We start from the raw sequence: 18,782 nt of genomic DNA on the forward strand, positions 1-18,782 counted from the left end.
CGTATAATTTTGCTGCCCAGCCTTAATATGACACAGTAATGCATGCAAATTAACCATAAATCAACTTTTAATATAACTTGAAGCAGGGAGTGGCCTGGAATTGTTTTTCCACAAAAAGTTGGTCCCAACCATGGGTGAAATTACTTTACCATTGCTTCACAGCCTCATAAGACTTGCTTTTGTGTTTTCAATGTCCTGCCTTTATAATATTTTGTTTTTGCACACACCGGTAAAATATTTAGTGCTTGTCAATCCATGATCTAAATGTATTAGACCAGTGGTGCCCAACTCGTCGATCGGGGTCGATCTCGGACTGATTTTAAGTCGATCGCGAGGGTTGCAGAAATTATTTAAAACAGTTGCTTTGTAACGCGTTGCTGTACATAGATTACTTTATTGTGTGAATTAATCATAAGGATATGTTAATAAGTATATGAGTAGGCGCTTTGTTGCAATACAAAAGTAATAGTTGCAGTAGTAATTGTTACTTTGTTCTGGTACTCGCTATGTCTTTGCTAATTTGTATTGGAATGGTAGATCTCGAGAGTTGGACTACCCCAAAAGTCGATCTTGAGTCAAAAAAGGTCGGGCACCCCTGTATTAGACTGTGCAAATTTATAACCCAATAGTTTTTTTCCATTATTCTTGGACTGTGTTTTAGTTTTTTTTTTACTTTAAAAAGTTGATTTGTATTTGCTAGTGGAATTGTAAAATATTGTGTTGGGATTTAAACCCATAACCATAAATATGCTAAGTGGTCATAGTATCAACTTAAACATCTTGGTGGCAAATATATCATTTCCTTCAGTGAGATTGCACTCGAATAGGAAACTGATGGTGTCCACAAGGGTGCAACATATATCTCTATTTTGGTGCAGTTTTGTGTTGAATGATTTTGTTACAAAAAAATATTCTGCAAACTGTCTTTCATGTAAAGCTCTTTATTTTTCTTGTGCCAGATTTACCTACAGAGTGTCCAACTTACTATGGACCACATTCAGTTATTTGTCTTAAAGTGATGTGGGCTTCGGTTGGATGTTTACCAGAAGGAGATGAATATCCTGACAGTCTTCTACCTGCTGTGCTGGCTGCCAAAACAGCAACAAACTATAGGTAAGTTTAATACACTGATTTGATAAGATTTGAGCAGGGTTTTTACCCTTACAAACTGGGACGTAGGTTTTTAACCAAGGATAAATTTATCCCAAAGGGCATGGGTACATTAAACATCCCTCACACATGCAAGATATCAACATACTGTGACTAATCAATCATTCAATTTTATTTGGTTTTCAGCGCCTAGAAATAATCGTCATAATTCACTGTAAACAGAACCGGTCAACATGTTGCAAACAAAAAAATATCAACATGAATAACATGGTGAATAATATCATATGAATACATGAGTATGGTCATAGGTTCTAATCCTATGTTGCCTGTGTTTCCCTGAGCAAGAAACTTAAGTTGCATTGCTCCAACCCAGTGGTTCCCGATGGGTTGAACTAAATTGAAGTCACCAATGCCCAAGTCAAAAAAATCCAATAAAAAATGATCAACGTACTTGCAATACACACAGCCAGCTTGACGGCGAACTAATTGTGAGCATAACGTATTCAGGCGTTGCCCGTCCACCGAGGATAAAAATGAAACAAACAGACATAATATCATGTGCTCTTATAGTCTTCGCTCCTTGCTTTACCTTTTTATGTCTTTTATCTTGTTTTTTTGAAAGAGAACCTGATGGTAAATAGTATTTTCGGAAACATTGTTTTTTACAATAATGTTTTGATGTTTGTTTGCAGTGCATTGCTGGCTGAGATGCAGACAACAAGAACTGAATCAGATGCCGGGATCTCATCTCAACAACTCGCTTGTTTTGGAATTGGTAAATTCCCAAATACTTTGTGTTTGTGAGAAAACTTATAATGTTGGTTTTGAAATATATTTGACAAACTTTATTTGTTTAAAGGGGCATTTTTAAATCACTCAGTGTTTAGTTGAGCAAAATATTCTCAAAAAACACTAGTTTAAACTTATTGGGTATATATTAGGGATGGGCTAAACATACAAATGTTCTGTTTGGTCCAACACCTAGCCCAAGGGTGTCCAAAGTGTGGCCTACGGGCCAAATGCGGCCCGCGGCGACATTTGAAGTGGCCCGCAGCTGTTTTTTCAAATTGTGTTGATTTGGCGACTTTACATAAAAGCCTTCCATGAAACTTTATTTCCCAGGGAAAAAGAAGTGTACATCGTGCTGACGCAACAAAATCTGACAATTTCTTAAATCCTGTATATTTGTGTTCTAATTCTAAAAAAACGTTGGCCCGCGGGCGTCTTTACTTGGTAAAAATTGGCCCCCAATAAAAAAAGTTTGAACACTCCTGACCTAGCCTATCAGGCCGAGCATGCTTGGTGCATTGTGATGTCACAAACATTCCCAATTTATCACCCTAGTTCTGTATTTTTCAAAGCTCCCTTATATCACCAGCAGGGTATTACACGGTACAGGCCCCAGAAGTACGTGTTTTCCCACAATCAAGCATATTTAAAAAACACTTATTCATGTTTTTGAAAACCCTTTCGAACACTAGTTCAAATTTAGGCATGGCATGAATATGCAAATTTAATGCTCGGATCAGTTTGTGCAACTGCTCGGCTGAGCATTAAAAGCAGCGATGCTCGGTGTGGAGTATCCGGGTTCTGTCTCTGCCAAGCTTATTCCTAGTTTTTTTCTGGCTGGTTTGCAGTCACAATTAGACTGGCAATGTGGCCTTAATCTGACTATAGTCAATCTTTATCAAAGTGCAAGACTTGCTTGCATCATTTGATGTAAGATCAAATCAAATTTATTTGCATTTTCACATAAAACTGCAAGGGCCCCTTAAAAAAACATGTGTTATTGGGTCATGTGCCCTGTTATTTACCAAAAAATACCAAAACATAGTTCTCACTTGCACTGGGATTGAATTAAAGGATGTTGTATGCTCGTTTCAGATATGCCTGTTCCTTGCCCAACCTACTATGGTCCACATACAGTGCCTTGCATGGAAGCTATGTGGAATTTATCTAAATGTTTACCAGAGGGGCATGAATTTCCACCAAAACTGTTACCTGCTGAAATTGCAATTCAGTCCGGCTTAGACTACAGGTTTTTGTCATGTTTTTTATGCATATGAGTGTGTTTTGAATAAACCTTTCAAAGTTTCAATTGGAAATTTGTTTTCAGAACACTGATGGCACAAAAGGATGCACTGAAAGCTGATGCTGATAATGGATCCAGTCTTGCACAAATTAATTGTTTTGGAATAGGTGAGTACTTGGCAAAGTAGTAGACTATCAGTTTGTGTTTGCTTTGAGCATTTTGTATTGATGACATGAAAATATGTATAAAGTTAAAAATGAAACATATGCATCTGCGTAATTGAACATACCTGCTTTTCATATATGTAACACTTTTACATTCCAGTTAATTTTTTTAACTGTGGAATAATTCACTCGAGAAAGATAAAATTTTGCTTCAACATATGCTCTATGTGGATATAAGAAATTCTAAAAAACTTTTCCCCTAACGATAAACACAGCAATTGCATTTACTCTACCCAAGCAGTTTTACTTTTGATCATGCTTTTTAAACGTCTAAAGATTTTCCTGACGAGTGCCCGACATATTATGGATTTCACTCTGTTGATTGCCTCAAAGTCTTGTGGGCAATGGTTGGATGTTTGCCTGACGGTTTGAAATATCCAGATAGACTTTTACCAGCTGCTCGTGGTGCCTGGTCTATTCTAACATACAGGTGACTTCATTTATTGACTTAAAAGCAAGTGTTTTATAGTAGTATAGCAAACGTTTTGGGCAAATGTTCATGTCAGCATTAGTGATATCAAGGACCACATCAGTTGCACCCTTTTATATCCACTTGAGTCACACATAAAACATTGCTAAAAAGGTGTGCCGGTTAAAACAATACATAAAATGGTGCACAGCAGTGACATGAAGTTGTATGGAAATGTAAACCATCTCCCTGTGTGCAAAGTATGGCGGACAGGTGCAGACCAACCATAACAAAAATGCAACAATTTTAGGTTACTTGGCCCCAGAAATATCATGACAGTCTAGGTTAGTTTAATTTACCTGTCTAATGTTTTTCATTGTTTCAGCTCTTTGCTGATGGAGATGGAAAACATTAAAACAGTAGCAGACAGTGGAAATGGAACTCAACAACTTAACTGCTTTGGAATAGGTAACTTTTTTCAAAGATTGGTCTTACATTTTCCTAAACCCTAAACGCCACATCAGTATTTTCCCATCCGCTTTTACTTAATTAACAAACTTTTTTTCCACTTATTTTTGTATTGACTTCCTCTCGTAAAGATTGGATTGTTCTGCTGCTTTTACGTGGAGAAATTTACTTCAGTTTGTTCATATATTGTGAAAAACTCTTTACTATCTTGTAAGAATTTTTGTTATTCACCTAACACACTTGATTTCGATTGTTAAATTGAGTGCTGTTTGTAAAGATATTGTTTCAACACATACAGAATTTTACTACAAAAATCTGCTTAAGTGTTTATATATGTCGTGAAAAACTCATTTATTTGCAGATTTGCCTGCCACTTGTCCAACCTATTATGGAACTCATTCTAGTGCTTGCTTGAAAACTGTCTGGGCAGCTGCAGGTTGTTTGCCAAGCGGAAAAAACTATCCAGATCGTCTATCTCCTTTGGAAAATGCAACACTGTCTACTATGCCTTACTTGTAAGTCTGAAAATCTTCACGCAAAGTTTAGTTAGGTAATACTCTATATTGCAACTTGCACACCAGCCTTTTTCCCTAAAAGGTCTTAACTAAGTAGAGTAAACCTCTGTTAATCTGGAACTGTTGGAACAAAAAAAATGTTTCGATTGGACGAAGATCTGGATTAAGCGATGTCGATTAGTTTGTTGTTTAATGTCCTTACGTGAAATTTGTTTTTGCTTGCAAATTTGCTTTGGCATTTTTATGCATCTTTTAGATTGAGACTTTACAACTTTAATAATAAAAATGCATTGAAATGTTACCATTGTTCACATTGATGGCATGTTGGCATTGTATTATACCTAAACTTTCTTTGTATATACAAAATAAACTTATTTATTGCAAGGGCGATGGTAAATCATACAAACACAACAAGAAAGGAAGCAGATTCAGGAATTTCTTCTCAACAACTAAACTGTTTCGGAATTGGCAAGTTTTTAGTTTCCAACATTTTTTGTGCAATAAAAAAATTCTTCAGATATAAGCTTTTGCTGCCAGGCATAATATCAAGTTCATAGAGCTCTTCTGGCAATTGTATTTTTATTTCGGCGTTTTGACGTCCTATACAGGTAGCCTTTATCAGGGTAAATAACATTGAATTTGTGTAGTACAGTGCATAGTCGCACAGGACATAAAAATCTAATTGCAAGAAGAGCTCTGGAAAAAAGATTCTTCACAAATTAAATTCTAAATAATTTTCGTTGTAGAAACGAACCTTGTTACTATGTAGGACTTGTCATGAATGTAATAAATAAATAACGTGCTTTAAATAAAACTAAATTTCTTTGATTTTGTTTTCCTCAATAATTCTTACAGAAGCTTTTAAACACAGAAATAGGAAGGCATAAGTGATTCTATTTAAGCAAGGGTTTCTATTTACATGGAATTTTTTTTGCAAAACCCAATGATTGTCATTGACCATATTGTTATTGGTCTAATACTGTTCATTTTAAACACCACTCGTAGTTAAGTATAGAAGGAGTTTTAAATATGCTGTTTATTATGTTGTAGATTTTCCCACTGAATGTCCAACTTACTATGGTCCCCACACATTGGATTGTTTGAAAGTTATTTGGAAAGATGCTGGTTGTTTGCCAGAAGGCGGTGATTACCCAGATAAACTTTTTCTCACTGAGATCAATGCGTTGTCCATCTTAACATACACGTGAGTTTACAAAAATGCACCAAAAAGTAATGCAATGTAAATAAAACTGCTTTTTAGTGTGGCCCTCACCAACACACTGATTCAGAGTAAATATGCAAATCTTCTGGAAATTTAGCAAAATTTTTAAATAGTTTTTTGTTAATTTTCAAAGTTAACAATACGTAACAAGTATCAGCTAAACCAGCATTTTCCAACCGGTGGGCCACACAGCAGTTTGCAAGTACTTACAAATGTGACATGATAATTGCCTTTGTCTAGTAGTCTAGTAAACAATTATTTTGTTGTGAAAGCCAGTGTTACGGAGAAACAGTATGTTCTACAAATTAAATGTATTGATGCTTTGGCAAAATTTTAAATTTATTGTGTACATGAAAAAAATGTATGGCCCTCGCTTGTTGTCCAAAATTGGGTATATGGTCCATCGACAAAACAAAAGAAAAATGTTGCACACCCCCTGGTTTAGGACATTTTTTTGTACGAGCATATTGGTGTCAATACTTGGCATTTTACAAATGTTAATATTACAACATTTTCTGCAGTGTTGTGAAAACTCAGATGAATGATACAAAAGATGCTGCAGATACTGGTTCAAGTGCAGAGCAACTTGAATGCTTTGGAATAGGTAAATAAGCTTATTGTGTATCTTTTTATTTTAGATTGGTTTAAACAGCACCTCTGTTGAACCTTCTGCGTCAGTGGTATATCCGGGGAGTTTGGTGGTCCTTCAAAAGTTACACCTCTGTATTTTATAAAAACTATTTATTTTTTTATTTTTGCTTTAGAAAGTGCGACGAATATGACTTCCCCTTAAATTCCTAATTTCTTACACCCAAGTTAGCTCTTACTTGTAAAAGTGTTTTGCCTTCTGCCATTTACCACTGATTTAGCCTTACTGTATTTTTCGACAATCGGGCGAAAGTCCGAAAACTGAAAATTGCCCTTTGTTGTGTCGTTATGCAACAAGACGAAACGCATTAATGGAAAACAGGGTCATCAGTAATTAAACAAAATAGCCAATTTGCAATTTTTACAAATTTAATCACTAGTTGTTTGTTTTTTCCCTTTGTACCTGTGATTGCTGATGCAACACATGAGTGTGGTTTGTTCTAAATCAGTTCATCAAAGAGCTGCCCGCCTCATTGTCAGTTAATTAATTTTTAATGCATAACTTTTAAATACAAAAAGTTTAGATCATTTTGGGACAGGGGTTGTCAAGACTGAATTGATCTAAAACCTTTTAAACACAAAATACTTGTGCTAAGCGCTCTTTCATCTTGGAAAGTACTATTCTGATATTGCACACCTGTTTTCAGCTCATTCAAGATTGTGAATTATAGGGATGGGCCGAAACTGCAAATAAATCTGACGCATTAAAATTTCAGTCATTTTTGTTCTTGGATACCTGAGCATAAAAAACACAGCTGTTTGGGCTCGACTTGACCCGTCCCTATTGAATCATTTGTAAAGTGATCACTCTATATTTTATCAAGCAAAATAAGGGTATTTAGAGCTTACACCAGATATGTTTATGTGAACCTATTTTAACTTGCATTCTTGTGAGAATATTTTGAAATTTCAGCTTTACCTGCTACATGTCCAACATATTATGGTCCTCACACCGTAGCTTGCATGAAAACGGTTTGGAACATATCTGGCTGTTTGACGGAGGGCGAAAAATATCCTGACAAACTTTCATCCATCGAATTTTCTGATTGGTCCCACTTTACATACAGGTGACCACTGCGGTTTTCTTTTGTTTTAAACCTTCGTACATGGTACAGCTACTAACCCAAGAACTAGCTACAGAAAACTTTGCTAAATCCGATTGATTGCAAAAAACACAGATGTTAAACATATACTCCAGAATACCTCACACCTAAAAATGTCCACAAACAAATAATACAGCTTGGGAAGTGCTGCTCTCCCTGTATAACATACGGCATGGACCTTTGCTCATTTTGCTTATGGTGGAAGCTTGGAAAGACATCTTCATTGATAAAATTGTCACAAAGTCGACATTCATGATGTCAGTCTCTTCGAAATGAAATAAAAAGACAATTATAAAAAAAATGCCTTCTTCTGTTTGTTTTTCAACTAGAACAACAGTTTATGTTTGTGAGAGGAGTGTTGATTTATTTATGTTTGTGGTTGTTGTTTGTAGAGCCTTGCACAATCACACACATACAATAAGAACAGAAGCTGACTCAGGAGTTGACATTCAACAGCTTGACTGCTTTGGAATAGGTAACTTTTATTAAGTGTATCTTTTGTACTGAAATTAACAACGATTGCCTACACCTAGCTGAAAGTAACAGTTTTAAACACTTACAATTGGCAGGAATAACATATTGGTGGCCAAAATCATTACTCCTTATGCAAACAATCACAAAATTTATAAAAAAATTTATGAGGAACAAACTGGCAATAACAGAAATAAATACTTAGCTTCCAAAACATTTAATAATGATGCATATCGCTTGTTGTGTATATTTTCATCAGTATTTTCCCCCTATTAAACTGAACAAATCTTAAATACTTTGGAAGCTAAATCTTTTATTTCTGTTTTTGCCTGTCTGTTCCTTAAACTCATGTGGGCTTTTTTGTTTTTTTTTCGTGGTGTAACAACATGCATAATATCTTGTAGACTTTCCTGATGAATGCCCCACTTACTATGGAATGCACACCATCGATTGTCTGAAAACGATTTGGGCATCAGTTGGATGTTTGACCTCTGGAGCAATTTACCCTGATTCTCTGCCTGCTGCTGAAATTGACTTCTTAGAACATCTGACGTACTCGTAAGTATGGCAGACATGTGCAACATACAAGGCAGGAAACGGTGCTTGTGATTCGACTTTCGGCGGATTCTCCACTGAGTCTGTGTAGCTCAGTTGGCAGAGCACGAGTTCCGGAAAAACTCCTGTCGTGGGTTCGAATCCCACCACAAGATAGATTTTTCTAGTCTGTGCCTTGCCATATGGGAAAGCTTGGGAGACTGACTTGATTCGGTATCACGCCTTTAATAGGGCTGGCGTACTATGATTTACAATAGGATTGCTGGTCTACATCAACACTTCAGGGTTAATCCCAGTATGAATGTATTCATTTTAACTATAAAGGGACTCCTGATTTGTTTTTTATGATTATTGACATTAGCTGGTAATATGTACATTGCTACACAATAAAAATTTGAACATTGATTTTGATAACAAGGTAAACTGGTCCAAAACAAGCAGAAATAGTTGTGATAAGTTTTGCAAGCTAAAAGAAGAATATTAGCATTTTACCAGTATTTTTATCTTTGACCTGTTGAAAGATAGCCTTGTTGTTCATTTGATGCATTTGTTGTGGTTTGTTTCATTACAAAGTTGGTAATTTGTGTGTTGTTACAGTACATTGCTTAATGACATGAATACCACAAGGACAGAATCAGACGCTGGCAACTCAACTCAACAAATCAACTGTTTCGGGATAGGTGAAGTTGATTTCAAAATATTTTTCTTGTTGTAAAATTTTCCTGCAATGAATAACAACTGCATTGAACTTAAACATGTTAGTATTTTATTGTATTTTTTGACAATTAGGCAACAGTCCGAAAACTGAAAATTGCCCTTTGAACTAACATGTTAGTAAACAATTAAGAAAATAATATGCTGTGAATGTATGTGAACTATTGTTTATAGTTAGCTGATTGGACATGCTCGCTAATATTTATGGCAATCTCGCTAAAGTCTTATGCAATTGAAGCAAGCCTCATGTTGTTTTCTTTTGTTATTGTTGTTTCATATATGCCTGTTATGTGTTATTTTCTTTTGTTATTGTTGTTTCATATATGCCTGTTATGTGTTGTTTTCTTTTGTTATTGTTGTTTCATTAATGCCTGCTATGTGTTGTTTTCTTACTTATACTTGGTGCTGCTGCTCAACTAGGCATCAGCTTTAAGTTATTGTAAAACACACTGTAGCATGTGTATTTAAATTTGCTTGTGGTATTGTCTTGTAGATTTGCCTGCGAGCTGTCCAACTTTTTATGGTGTCCATACGATGGGCTGTCTGAAAACAATCTGGAATTCGACTGGATGTTTGCCACAAGGGTTAGATTTTCCACCAAAATTGTCTGACTCTGAAATTGCAGCTCTGAATACTTCAACATTTTTGTAAGTGGCAGCTACACTTTTTGTTTGAGGAGGCATGTTTTGTAATTCACACCTGTATGTATATATATATATATATATATATTGTTTGAGTGGTTCGGGATATTTCAGTAAAACTATTGATAGGAAAAATGTCAAAATTCACGCATTTGCAGTCTGCATCCCCATGCGATACTTAGGTACGGTTGTGGAATTTAGGCAGTTCGCACCGGTTCTATAGAACAATCAAATTTCATAAAATCAGTGAACCGGTCGGCACTACTAGTTACTGTCAAAAAAAAGACTTGTAAAAGAACTGGCTGACAAAAAATTTTATTCCCATCACTGCTTAGGTAAAATAGCAAACTTCTTTTTCAGTGATGCAAGATTGCATATGAATGCCACAAGAATTGGTGCAGATACTGGGTCTGGAACGCAACAACTAAACTGTTTTGGAATAAGTAACTAATTACAATTATTGACCTATAAACTAATTTTCTAAAATACCATTCTTTTGTATATTTGCATATTATACCTGATACATCCAAATAGCTCAGATTTCTAACAAAATTGGTATGTGAATAACCAGCCACAGTATCTAATATGAGTAATTTAGACTTTTAAATATTTATTGCTGAATTAGGAACCACTGATATTTTTAAAATATTATAACCCTATGCACAAAAATAGCCTTAATTTTGTAACCAAATGATATATCTAGTCTCCGTAATGTAGCCTTTTATGTCATATCCCAACATATTTTTGCTGCTTTGAGAATCATTGATATTTTTAAAATATTAACTAAGTTTGTTCAATTGGTGCTATTACTATGCAGATTTGCCTGATAAATGCCCAACATACTACGGCATGCATTCTGTGGATTGCATGGTAGAGATATGGGATGCGGTCAAATGTTTATCCGATGGCCACGATTACCCAAGAAAACTTTCAACAGCTGAAGTATCAGCATTGGAAAGACTGACATACAGGTTGTTAACTGAATACTGAGTTTTGTATTGACATTTTTAATGCCTTTGCTTTTACCAATATGTTAACTAATTTTTCATATTTAATACTTTTACTTTTTACTGATATGTGTGCTATTTTTTACTTTGGAATTCCATGTGTATTTTTTATTGATATTTTTACATTTTACTTCCATTTTTTATTATTTTGTACTTATTACTGATATGTTAACTATTTTTACTTTTTACTAATATGTTTGTTATTTTTACTTTCATGATCACTACTTTTACTTTTTACTGACATGTGTTGTAAATTTTTCAGTACTTTGCTGGCTTACACGGAAAACATAAAAAATGAGGCTGACACTGGAAACGACACACAACAACTTAACTGTTTTGGAATTGGTAAATTTTTTGTTGTTTTTTGCTCTTTAATTATTTTGTGTAAGGTTTTTGTTGTTGAGCAACAAACTCAACTTCAGTGCTTATCATCAATTTTTTTTCATTTGAAGCTCAAAAATTAGCAAACAAGGAAATGTTTGTTCCAATGTGCACTGATGATGCTCTTTTAGTGAAATATACTGTCCTGTGTTTTGTGCCACCTTTCCACCTAGTGCTTTTATGTTTGCTATGGACATAAAAACTGAAATACTAAAAGCAAATTGTTTAAATATCTTTATTTTTTTCCCCTCATAGATTTGCCTGCCTTTTGTCCAACATATTATGGGCCACATACTGTTGATTGCATGAAAACGGTTTGGGCTGCAGTAAAATGTTTACCAACTGGTGCCAAATATCCAGATTTCCTTCCTGTCACTGAGAGAAACACTCTCTCTGTTTTGCCATATAGGTGAGTAGCAACGATTTATCGACAGTGCAAGTAGATCGTGTTTGAATGATTGTTTTTTTCACTACAGGGACTTAGTTACAAGCATGGAGATCGTGAAAACGGAGGCAGATGCAGGAATATCAGACCAGCAACTTAATTGTTTTGGAATAGGTGCAAGCCCTTCTTGTTTTTGGTTTTATTTTTAACCTTCATTTAGCAGGCAATGCCTACATGTGCTATGCTCCCAATGAGTCCGTCATAACGCTGCCAGCCTCCTCATTGCAATTCTGCTGGATCATTTTTGCAATTTGGAGAGTTAGTCACTTTAATTAAGATTCCACTTGGTTGGAGAAAAGTTGATTAAGTTTCTTGCTCAAGAAAACACAAAAGGTCGAGGCGGGATTAGAAACCACAACCTTGTGAACACAAAACATTTGTGCTTGCCAACTGACCATTTGGGCAAGACTTCAAAATATTCTTGTCAAGTTTTTGCCAATCTTGTATCAGTTTGATTGTTTTGTTTTCAGATTTACCAGTAACATGTCCACGTTTCTATGGACCGCATTCTATTAATTGTTTGAAAACAGTTTGGGCCAGTGTTCTATGTTTGCCAGAAGGAGATAATTATCCAGATAAACTTTTGCCGACCGAAGTTTCCATTCTTGGAGCCCTTAACTACAGGTACGTGTATTTTCACTTGTTTTAAAGTAGGTGTTTATTCACATACTAGGGTTAATGGCCTTGTGCTTGTTGATTGCAACCATGGTATTGGATAAGGACATAAGTTTGTGTTGTAGTTACCTGTTTACACACATGCATCGAAGACTGCCAATTATCTTTTTCTTTACCGCCATTGTCTGTTAATAAATGCCTGTTTTGCATTGACCTATCTCTAACATTTCAAACACGACCTGGATGTAGCACCGCTGACCACTATATTGTACAGCTTTGATTGCTTCATGGTAACTTATATGTGTATAATAGTCTCTCTAACTTAAATCTAAACTCCTATTTTTTAAAATTGAACTACCATCTCTGTAACCCTGTGTTTTTTCTGTAAGTCACAGGAATTTTTTTTTGAAAAAAACCCATATATTTTGATGACTGATTTATTTCTACTTCCTTACATTTTAGGAATATTTAATACTTTATGTAAGTTTGATTTTTCAGTGCTTTGCTGCAACAAATGAACACCACAAAATTAGATGCAGATGCTGGTTCAAGTTTGGATCAGCTTAATTGTTTTGGAATAGGTAAAGTAATTTTATCTGTTTGGGTCAGGGCATATCAAACTGTTTGGTTCTCAACCCCCTTTACTTACTAAAATGTATTGGCCCCCTTTGCATCAAAGGTTTAGCACAACATAATAATTTTGAAGTAATCTTCCATTTTTTTGTCTGATTGGTTTGTTCAACATGTTAAAACAGAGTGCTTAAAATCTTTCACTGGCAAAAACATTTATGTTTTTAATTGCTTGAGATCCAAATATTTTAGGTAACAAATATGCATTGATTTCAGTATAGCAAATAGTGTATGTGGTTGTTAAAAATAACACAGAATGTAGAATCTGACAGTATATAACACAGCCAGGTTTCTAGTTTTGTTTTAGTTGACTTTAAACCCTAAAACTTCTTGCTTGACCCCCAATAGAGTACTTGCCTCAAATTTTAGAAACTCTGTGAAATAAAACTTTGCATATTGCGTAAAGTTGTAAACCTCTTTTTTTAAAGATTTGCCTTCTACGTGTCCACCCTACTATGGCCCGCACACCCGAGCTTGCATGAAAACTGTTTGGAACAATACTGGATGTATACCAGCTGGTGAAAAGTTTCCAGATAAGCTTCCACCCTTCGAGTTTTCAGCATGGTCAAGTCTTACATACAGGTTACTTTCATGCTAAGCAGCTAAAGTTTTACTTGTAAAGCCTACAGTCCTACAGCCAATTTTAAATGAAACTCTAAATCAGTCGCTGTATTTTAATTGTTCAACAAAACCAAAAAAACTTGTCTGTCTTAGGTGACTGCACATGCAGAAAGATATAAGACAGGTGCTGATGAAACCACTTACTGCTCTATTCTGTTTTAGGGGATTATTGAACAACACCAAGACCATAAAAGCTGAAGCTGACTTGGGGGTTGACTCGCAACAACTGAGCTGTTTTGGAATAGGTAACTTTTATTTGGTCCTGGGTTTCAGCTAATCAGTTTACTTGTTTTTATTACTGAAAGCAATTACTTTTAATATATAAAAAAATTCTCTTAGTTACCAAAATACTTAAAGCAATTTTTTGTATGTGTGAAACATTTGCTCATTTTGAAAAGTGACAAGCCTTAGTTAACTTCTTTTATTGTTAGATTTGCCTGTCACCTGTCCAACCTACTATGGACCACATACGTTAGATTGTTTAAAAACTGCTTGGCTGATAATTGGATGTTTGGTTGAAGGCTATAAGTATCCTGATCTGCTCTCAGCATCAGAGGTGGCATCTTTATCTGTCCTGACATACGAGTAAGTATTACTGCATCCAGAAAACAGTGGACAAATGGTGGGTCACAGTCACAAGTTGTGTTTATTTCACTTGGTGAAATAACACATAGCAACACATTTGCACTGAAACAATTACCAAGCCAGAAATAACTGCGTAACGTTGAAACGTTATGGAGCGCAAAACGGTGAAGGGCACAATTGGTGGATAATCACTGAACACACTGCAGCTACACCATCGTTATTTTGCACACTGGGTCCAATTCAGTTCATATAAGGAATAGTAGAGACTGGTAAAGCTTCTGTTTCTGAACTTCACAAAACTTAACCATGTTTATCAGGTTGTATTTGACAACCTGTCATTTCTTATTAAGTCTTATTTAACACACTGCCGTATCCTAATTGCATTACTATGTGTTCTTTCAACGAAATAATCACAACTAATGAGTGACAATTAGGATGTATTTTCTTTTTTATCACTTACTGAAGCAGTTTAAATCAGTGACTGTTGACATTCACATTCCTACTATTTAAAAATAGTTCTGTAAAAAAGCATTGATATAAACTCAACATAACTATTTCTTTAGGAATTTGCTGTTAGAAATGACCGCAATAAAGGATTTTGCTGACTTGGGCGACATGGCCAGTTACATAGACTGCTATGGATTCAGTAACTATGATTTGAACTACAATATTGATTTGCATGTTTCGTTGTTAACTATATATCTGTTTTTTGTTTAGCCTCAAACAGCAATTGCACAAAATATTATGGTGTGCACGACATGGTTTGTTTGAGAAGCGTTTGGATTCTGGTTGGATGTATTCCTGAAGGGGATGAATATCCTGATAAACTCTTGCCCTCACAAATTGGCATCCTCCAAACTACTAACTATACGTAAGGTTAAAAGTAAAAGTACCAATATAACAGATATAAATATGGTTGCAGAGTTGGAAAGTATAAGTACTGATGACTTTTACAACAACATCTCCTAGAGACCTATGACTATTACTTCTTTTAGTTTGTTATTTCAATTCGAAGATAGAAAAGTCCAATATGTACAAAATAGAATAAAAGCCTAAAAGCAAAAAAAACAAACAATAAATGTCAATTAGAAATTAGGTCTGTATCCTAGTTAGATTTTATTGTTGGAAGCTGAAACCATCTAAACCTCAGACTTGTGACCCCCGATTTAAGACTTGGCAATAAACAATGCACCTGTAAACATCATTCCTCCAAAGAAGATTCCAAAAACGATTATTAGTGCCATTGACATGATGCTCTTGGGTGCCTAGACTGCATTACAAATACGATTACAAGTACAAAACTTGCAAGTAAAATGCAATTGCCGAAAGGTAGTTTAGGTTCCATCTTATCTCAATGTCACAAATGCAACAACTAACTACTTATACTTGTTTTCATTTCAGTGCCTTGTTGCATAACTTTAATACAACAAAGCTCGACTCTGACGCAGGGATTGCCGCACAACAACTCAACTGCTTTGGAATTGGTAACTCATACATAAAAACTGACTGCTTAGATTCTTGAACACTATGATATTTACAGATCTACCCCATTTCTGTCCAACTTACTATGGACCTCATTCTGTTGATTGCTTGAAGGAAGTTTGGATGTTGGTAAAGTGTTTGCCAGCAGGTCACGATTTTCCTGATAAACTGTCTACTGGAGAAATTGCAACCTTGTCTGTTCTCAACTACACGTAAGTTGTAAAATATTTTTATGATAAACCAAATAATGCATTTAAGAAATAATTTCATTGTAATTTTTATGCAATATTAAATGTGTTACTGAACAAGTGTTTTGTCCACCAGGCTGCAGTTTTAACAATTTTGTTGTTTAACTGGTGTGATACAAAACAAAATGTTGGTTGCTTTTTGCTAAAATTCAGCAAAATTACAAGTTCTTAAAGAAACAACTAGTATTTTGTTTAGCATTACACCAGTTGAACGACAAATCTTTTACATTTTAATGGTATACCTAATGCCTAAAATCAGAATAAAGCACTAGTGTAAAGTTTAATGTAAAGTCAAACTTAATGTAATTTATTCATTTGATTCCAGAAATTTGTATGATGTGATAGACAACATAAAATCAGATGCAGATAGTGGAGATTCCCAATCTCAATTAGACTGTTTTGGCATTGGTAAGTTCTTGCTTTAACAATTCAAACATCACTTTTATGCACAACCAAGCATAAGCTTTTAACACTAACCTGCCAAGGTGCTTTTCTTGATAGTGTAGGTTATTTGCTATTCTTTTTCACAGATGTAAGAATCTACAAACTTACTAATTATGTTTTAATGTGAGCAATTGTGTATACTTAATAACTGCACATAAAGCTTGCCAAATTACACAATCACCGATCCTGATTATAGTGTATTCAATTTCTAAGTTGAACATAAATAACTGGGATTCATACAGACCAGCAGTCATGGCACACTTAGGCTTAATACCAGTAATGAGTCCTAGTACCTGTACAAGCCTCACGATTCTGTAAATTTTCCCGACATAGGCAGTGTTTTTAAGTTTATTTGTTACTTTTAAGATCTTCCTGTTAACTGCCCTGCCTACTACGGTCCTCATTCTTTGGACTGTTTGAAACAAGTTTGGAGCTCTGTTGGATGTTTAGTTGCCGGTGATGATTACCCAGATAAGCTGTCTCCTTCTGAAGTTTCAGTTTACTCAGCATACAACTATAGGTGATGTAACTTTAATGTTTACTGATTTGTTTTATGTTTGAAAACTTTTGACTTGTTCTTGTGGCCTGCCGTTTAATATTTAGAAGTGCAACAGTAATTTTTTTGTCATTATCTTTTTATAAATTCCTGTTTTGCTTTGCTTTTACATGACACGGCCATGGAACTGCTGCACAATAGAGCTATAACCACTTCAATACAACTCCTATCTGATTTGATTTATGCTAGATGACTTTAAGACTTGTTTCTATTGCCTGTCATTTAATGTTTAAAGGCACATAAAAAAATCTTTACCTAATATTTTCCATGTTGACCAACTTTTTTCAAACTGAAGTGAGTTTTTTTGACAGACCTACAAAACAAAAAAGAACATGTGCCTGCAAAATTACTAAGTAGCTGAATAATATGACAACCATGTCAACGTTGTTATTCTGTTTTGTAGTGCCTTGTTGAAATATATGCAATCTGTGAGGTCTGATGCAGATCTTGGAAATTCATCAAAACAACTGAGCTGTTTTGGAATTGGTAAAACATAAAATTAAAATATTATAATTAACACATGAAGTACATCAAAAAGTGGAAATTTTTATACCCATTTACCCATTTATTTGCAAATTATACAAACAATAAACATGTTACAGTACACTTTGGGTAAACCTAATAAAGAATGTGTTCATCATAAATTTATTATTAGTAGATTTAACTGTAACAGAAAGCTAAAATTGCGATTATGTCACCACAAGCACACTCCTTTTCAATGTTTCGTTTTATCAAAAAAGTCAACATTCCGTGCCTATTCTAAATCAAACTGTTATATTGGTAACTATGCTAAAAAAAATCACGGGGTAAGTTTTAAAAAATCTTTCCAGTTGTGTTGCGATCTTCGCGACACCTTTGGGGGTTGCAACCCACAGGTTGAGAAACAATGAACTAAAGTTTACTGTTTTTATATTTTCTCTTAATCATTTTTATTTGATAAAAACACTATGTGTAATTTTTAGTAGAAAAGTAAAAGTTTGCTAACATTGTTTGCAACTGTGTGAAATTGTTTTGTAACTGCGAATTTTTTTTTTATTTACAGCTTTTCCTGCTAACTGTCCAACCTTCTATGGTCTCCACACACTGGATTGTCTGAAGGATGTTTGGGGTTTGGCAAAATGCTTGCCCGAGGGCAACGAGTTCCCTGACAAACTGCCAACATCTGATGTAACGGATTTGTCTAAACTAACTTTTTTGTAAGTTTGACATAAGACTATTGTGTATTTAGTAGACAATTTGTTTTCTTGTTTGTATTGTTTTTTAATCTCTAATAAGAACTTGTAATTGTGAAATACCATAAACACCTTAATCGTATAACAATACTTGGCACACAAGACATAAAAAGTTATACTTGCTTATAACCACATGAGTCACATAAAAAATTAATAAAAATATGCAAAACAATCAAACTTTTTTTAATCAATAACAGCTGTTCGTTTTGCATTATTGGTAGTCATATGTTACAGAAACTTGAAACTGCAATTCGATACTATTAAAGCTCATGCAGACGCTGGGTCGAGTGCAGAACAACTAAACTGTTTTGGAATAGGTAAGTGTCATTTTTATGTTTCTGGAAAATGAAAATGTGATCAAATCAGAAAAATCAACATAAAAATAACGTAAATAAAACTTAATCCCTGAAAAAGAAACAACAAA

At 34.8% G+C, this 18,782-nt stretch overlaps 1 protein-coding gene across 1 annotated transcript in view; it reads left to right on the forward strand.

Moving 5' to 3' along the window:
• The window catches only part of LOC145213307 (uncharacterized), a 50,351-nt gene that overhangs the window by 19,735 nt on the left and 11,834 nt on the right, over positions 1 to 18,782 (forward strand). Inside the window, exons 20-51 of the mRNA XM_080081534.1 lie at positions 960 to 1,113; positions 1,803 to 1,885; positions 2,995 to 3,148; positions 3,227 to 3,309; positions 3,643 to 3,796; positions 4,161 to 4,243; positions 5,809 to 5,962; positions 6,502 to 6,584; positions 7,542 to 7,695; positions 8,061 to 8,206; positions 8,607 to 8,760; positions 9,355 to 9,437; positions 9,965 to 10,118; positions 10,473 to 10,555; positions 10,930 to 11,083; positions 11,382 to 11,464; positions 11,756 to 11,909; positions 11,977 to 12,059; positions 12,416 to 12,569; positions 13,059 to 13,141; positions 13,619 to 13,772; positions 13,974 to 14,056; positions 14,243 to 14,396; positions 14,960 to 15,042; positions 15,114 to 15,267; positions 15,798 to 15,880; positions 15,937 to 16,090; positions 16,452 to 16,534; positions 16,937 to 17,090; positions 17,530 to 17,612; positions 18,169 to 18,322; positions 18,593 to 18,675. Of these exons, the coding sequence (XP_079937660.1) occupies positions 960 to 1,113; positions 1,803 to 1,885; positions 2,995 to 3,148; positions 3,227 to 3,309; positions 3,643 to 3,796; positions 4,161 to 4,243; positions 5,809 to 5,962; positions 6,502 to 6,584; positions 7,542 to 7,695; positions 8,061 to 8,206; positions 8,607 to 8,760; positions 9,355 to 9,437; positions 9,965 to 10,118; positions 10,473 to 10,555; positions 10,930 to 11,083; positions 11,382 to 11,464; positions 11,756 to 11,909; positions 11,977 to 12,059; positions 12,416 to 12,569; positions 13,059 to 13,141; positions 13,619 to 13,772; positions 13,974 to 14,056; positions 14,243 to 14,396; positions 14,960 to 15,042; positions 15,114 to 15,267; positions 15,798 to 15,880; positions 15,937 to 16,090; positions 16,452 to 16,534; positions 16,937 to 17,090; positions 17,530 to 17,612; positions 18,169 to 18,322; positions 18,593 to 18,675 (3,855 nt within the window). The remainder of the gene's footprint in view (positions 1 to 959; positions 1,114 to 1,802; positions 1,886 to 2,994; positions 3,149 to 3,226; positions 3,310 to 3,642; positions 3,797 to 4,160; positions 4,244 to 5,808; positions 5,963 to 6,501; positions 6,585 to 7,541; positions 7,696 to 8,060; positions 8,207 to 8,606; positions 8,761 to 9,354; positions 9,438 to 9,964; positions 10,119 to 10,472; positions 10,556 to 10,929; positions 11,084 to 11,381; positions 11,465 to 11,755; positions 11,910 to 11,976; positions 12,060 to 12,415; positions 12,570 to 13,058; positions 13,142 to 13,618; positions 13,773 to 13,973; positions 14,057 to 14,242; positions 14,397 to 14,959; positions 15,043 to 15,113; positions 15,268 to 15,797; positions 15,881 to 15,936; positions 16,091 to 16,451; positions 16,535 to 16,936; positions 17,091 to 17,529; positions 17,613 to 18,168; positions 18,323 to 18,592; positions 18,676 to 18,782) is intronic.

The sequence above is a fragment of the Phallusia mammillata genome, chromosome 2 (assembly GCF_965637545.1).
Source record: "Phallusia mammillata chromosome 2, kaPhaMamm4.hap1.1, whole genome shotgun sequence".
In the NCBI taxonomy this organism is placed as follows: domain Eukaryota; kingdom Metazoa; phylum Chordata; class Ascidiacea; order Phlebobranchia; family Ascidiidae; genus Phallusia; species Phallusia mammillata.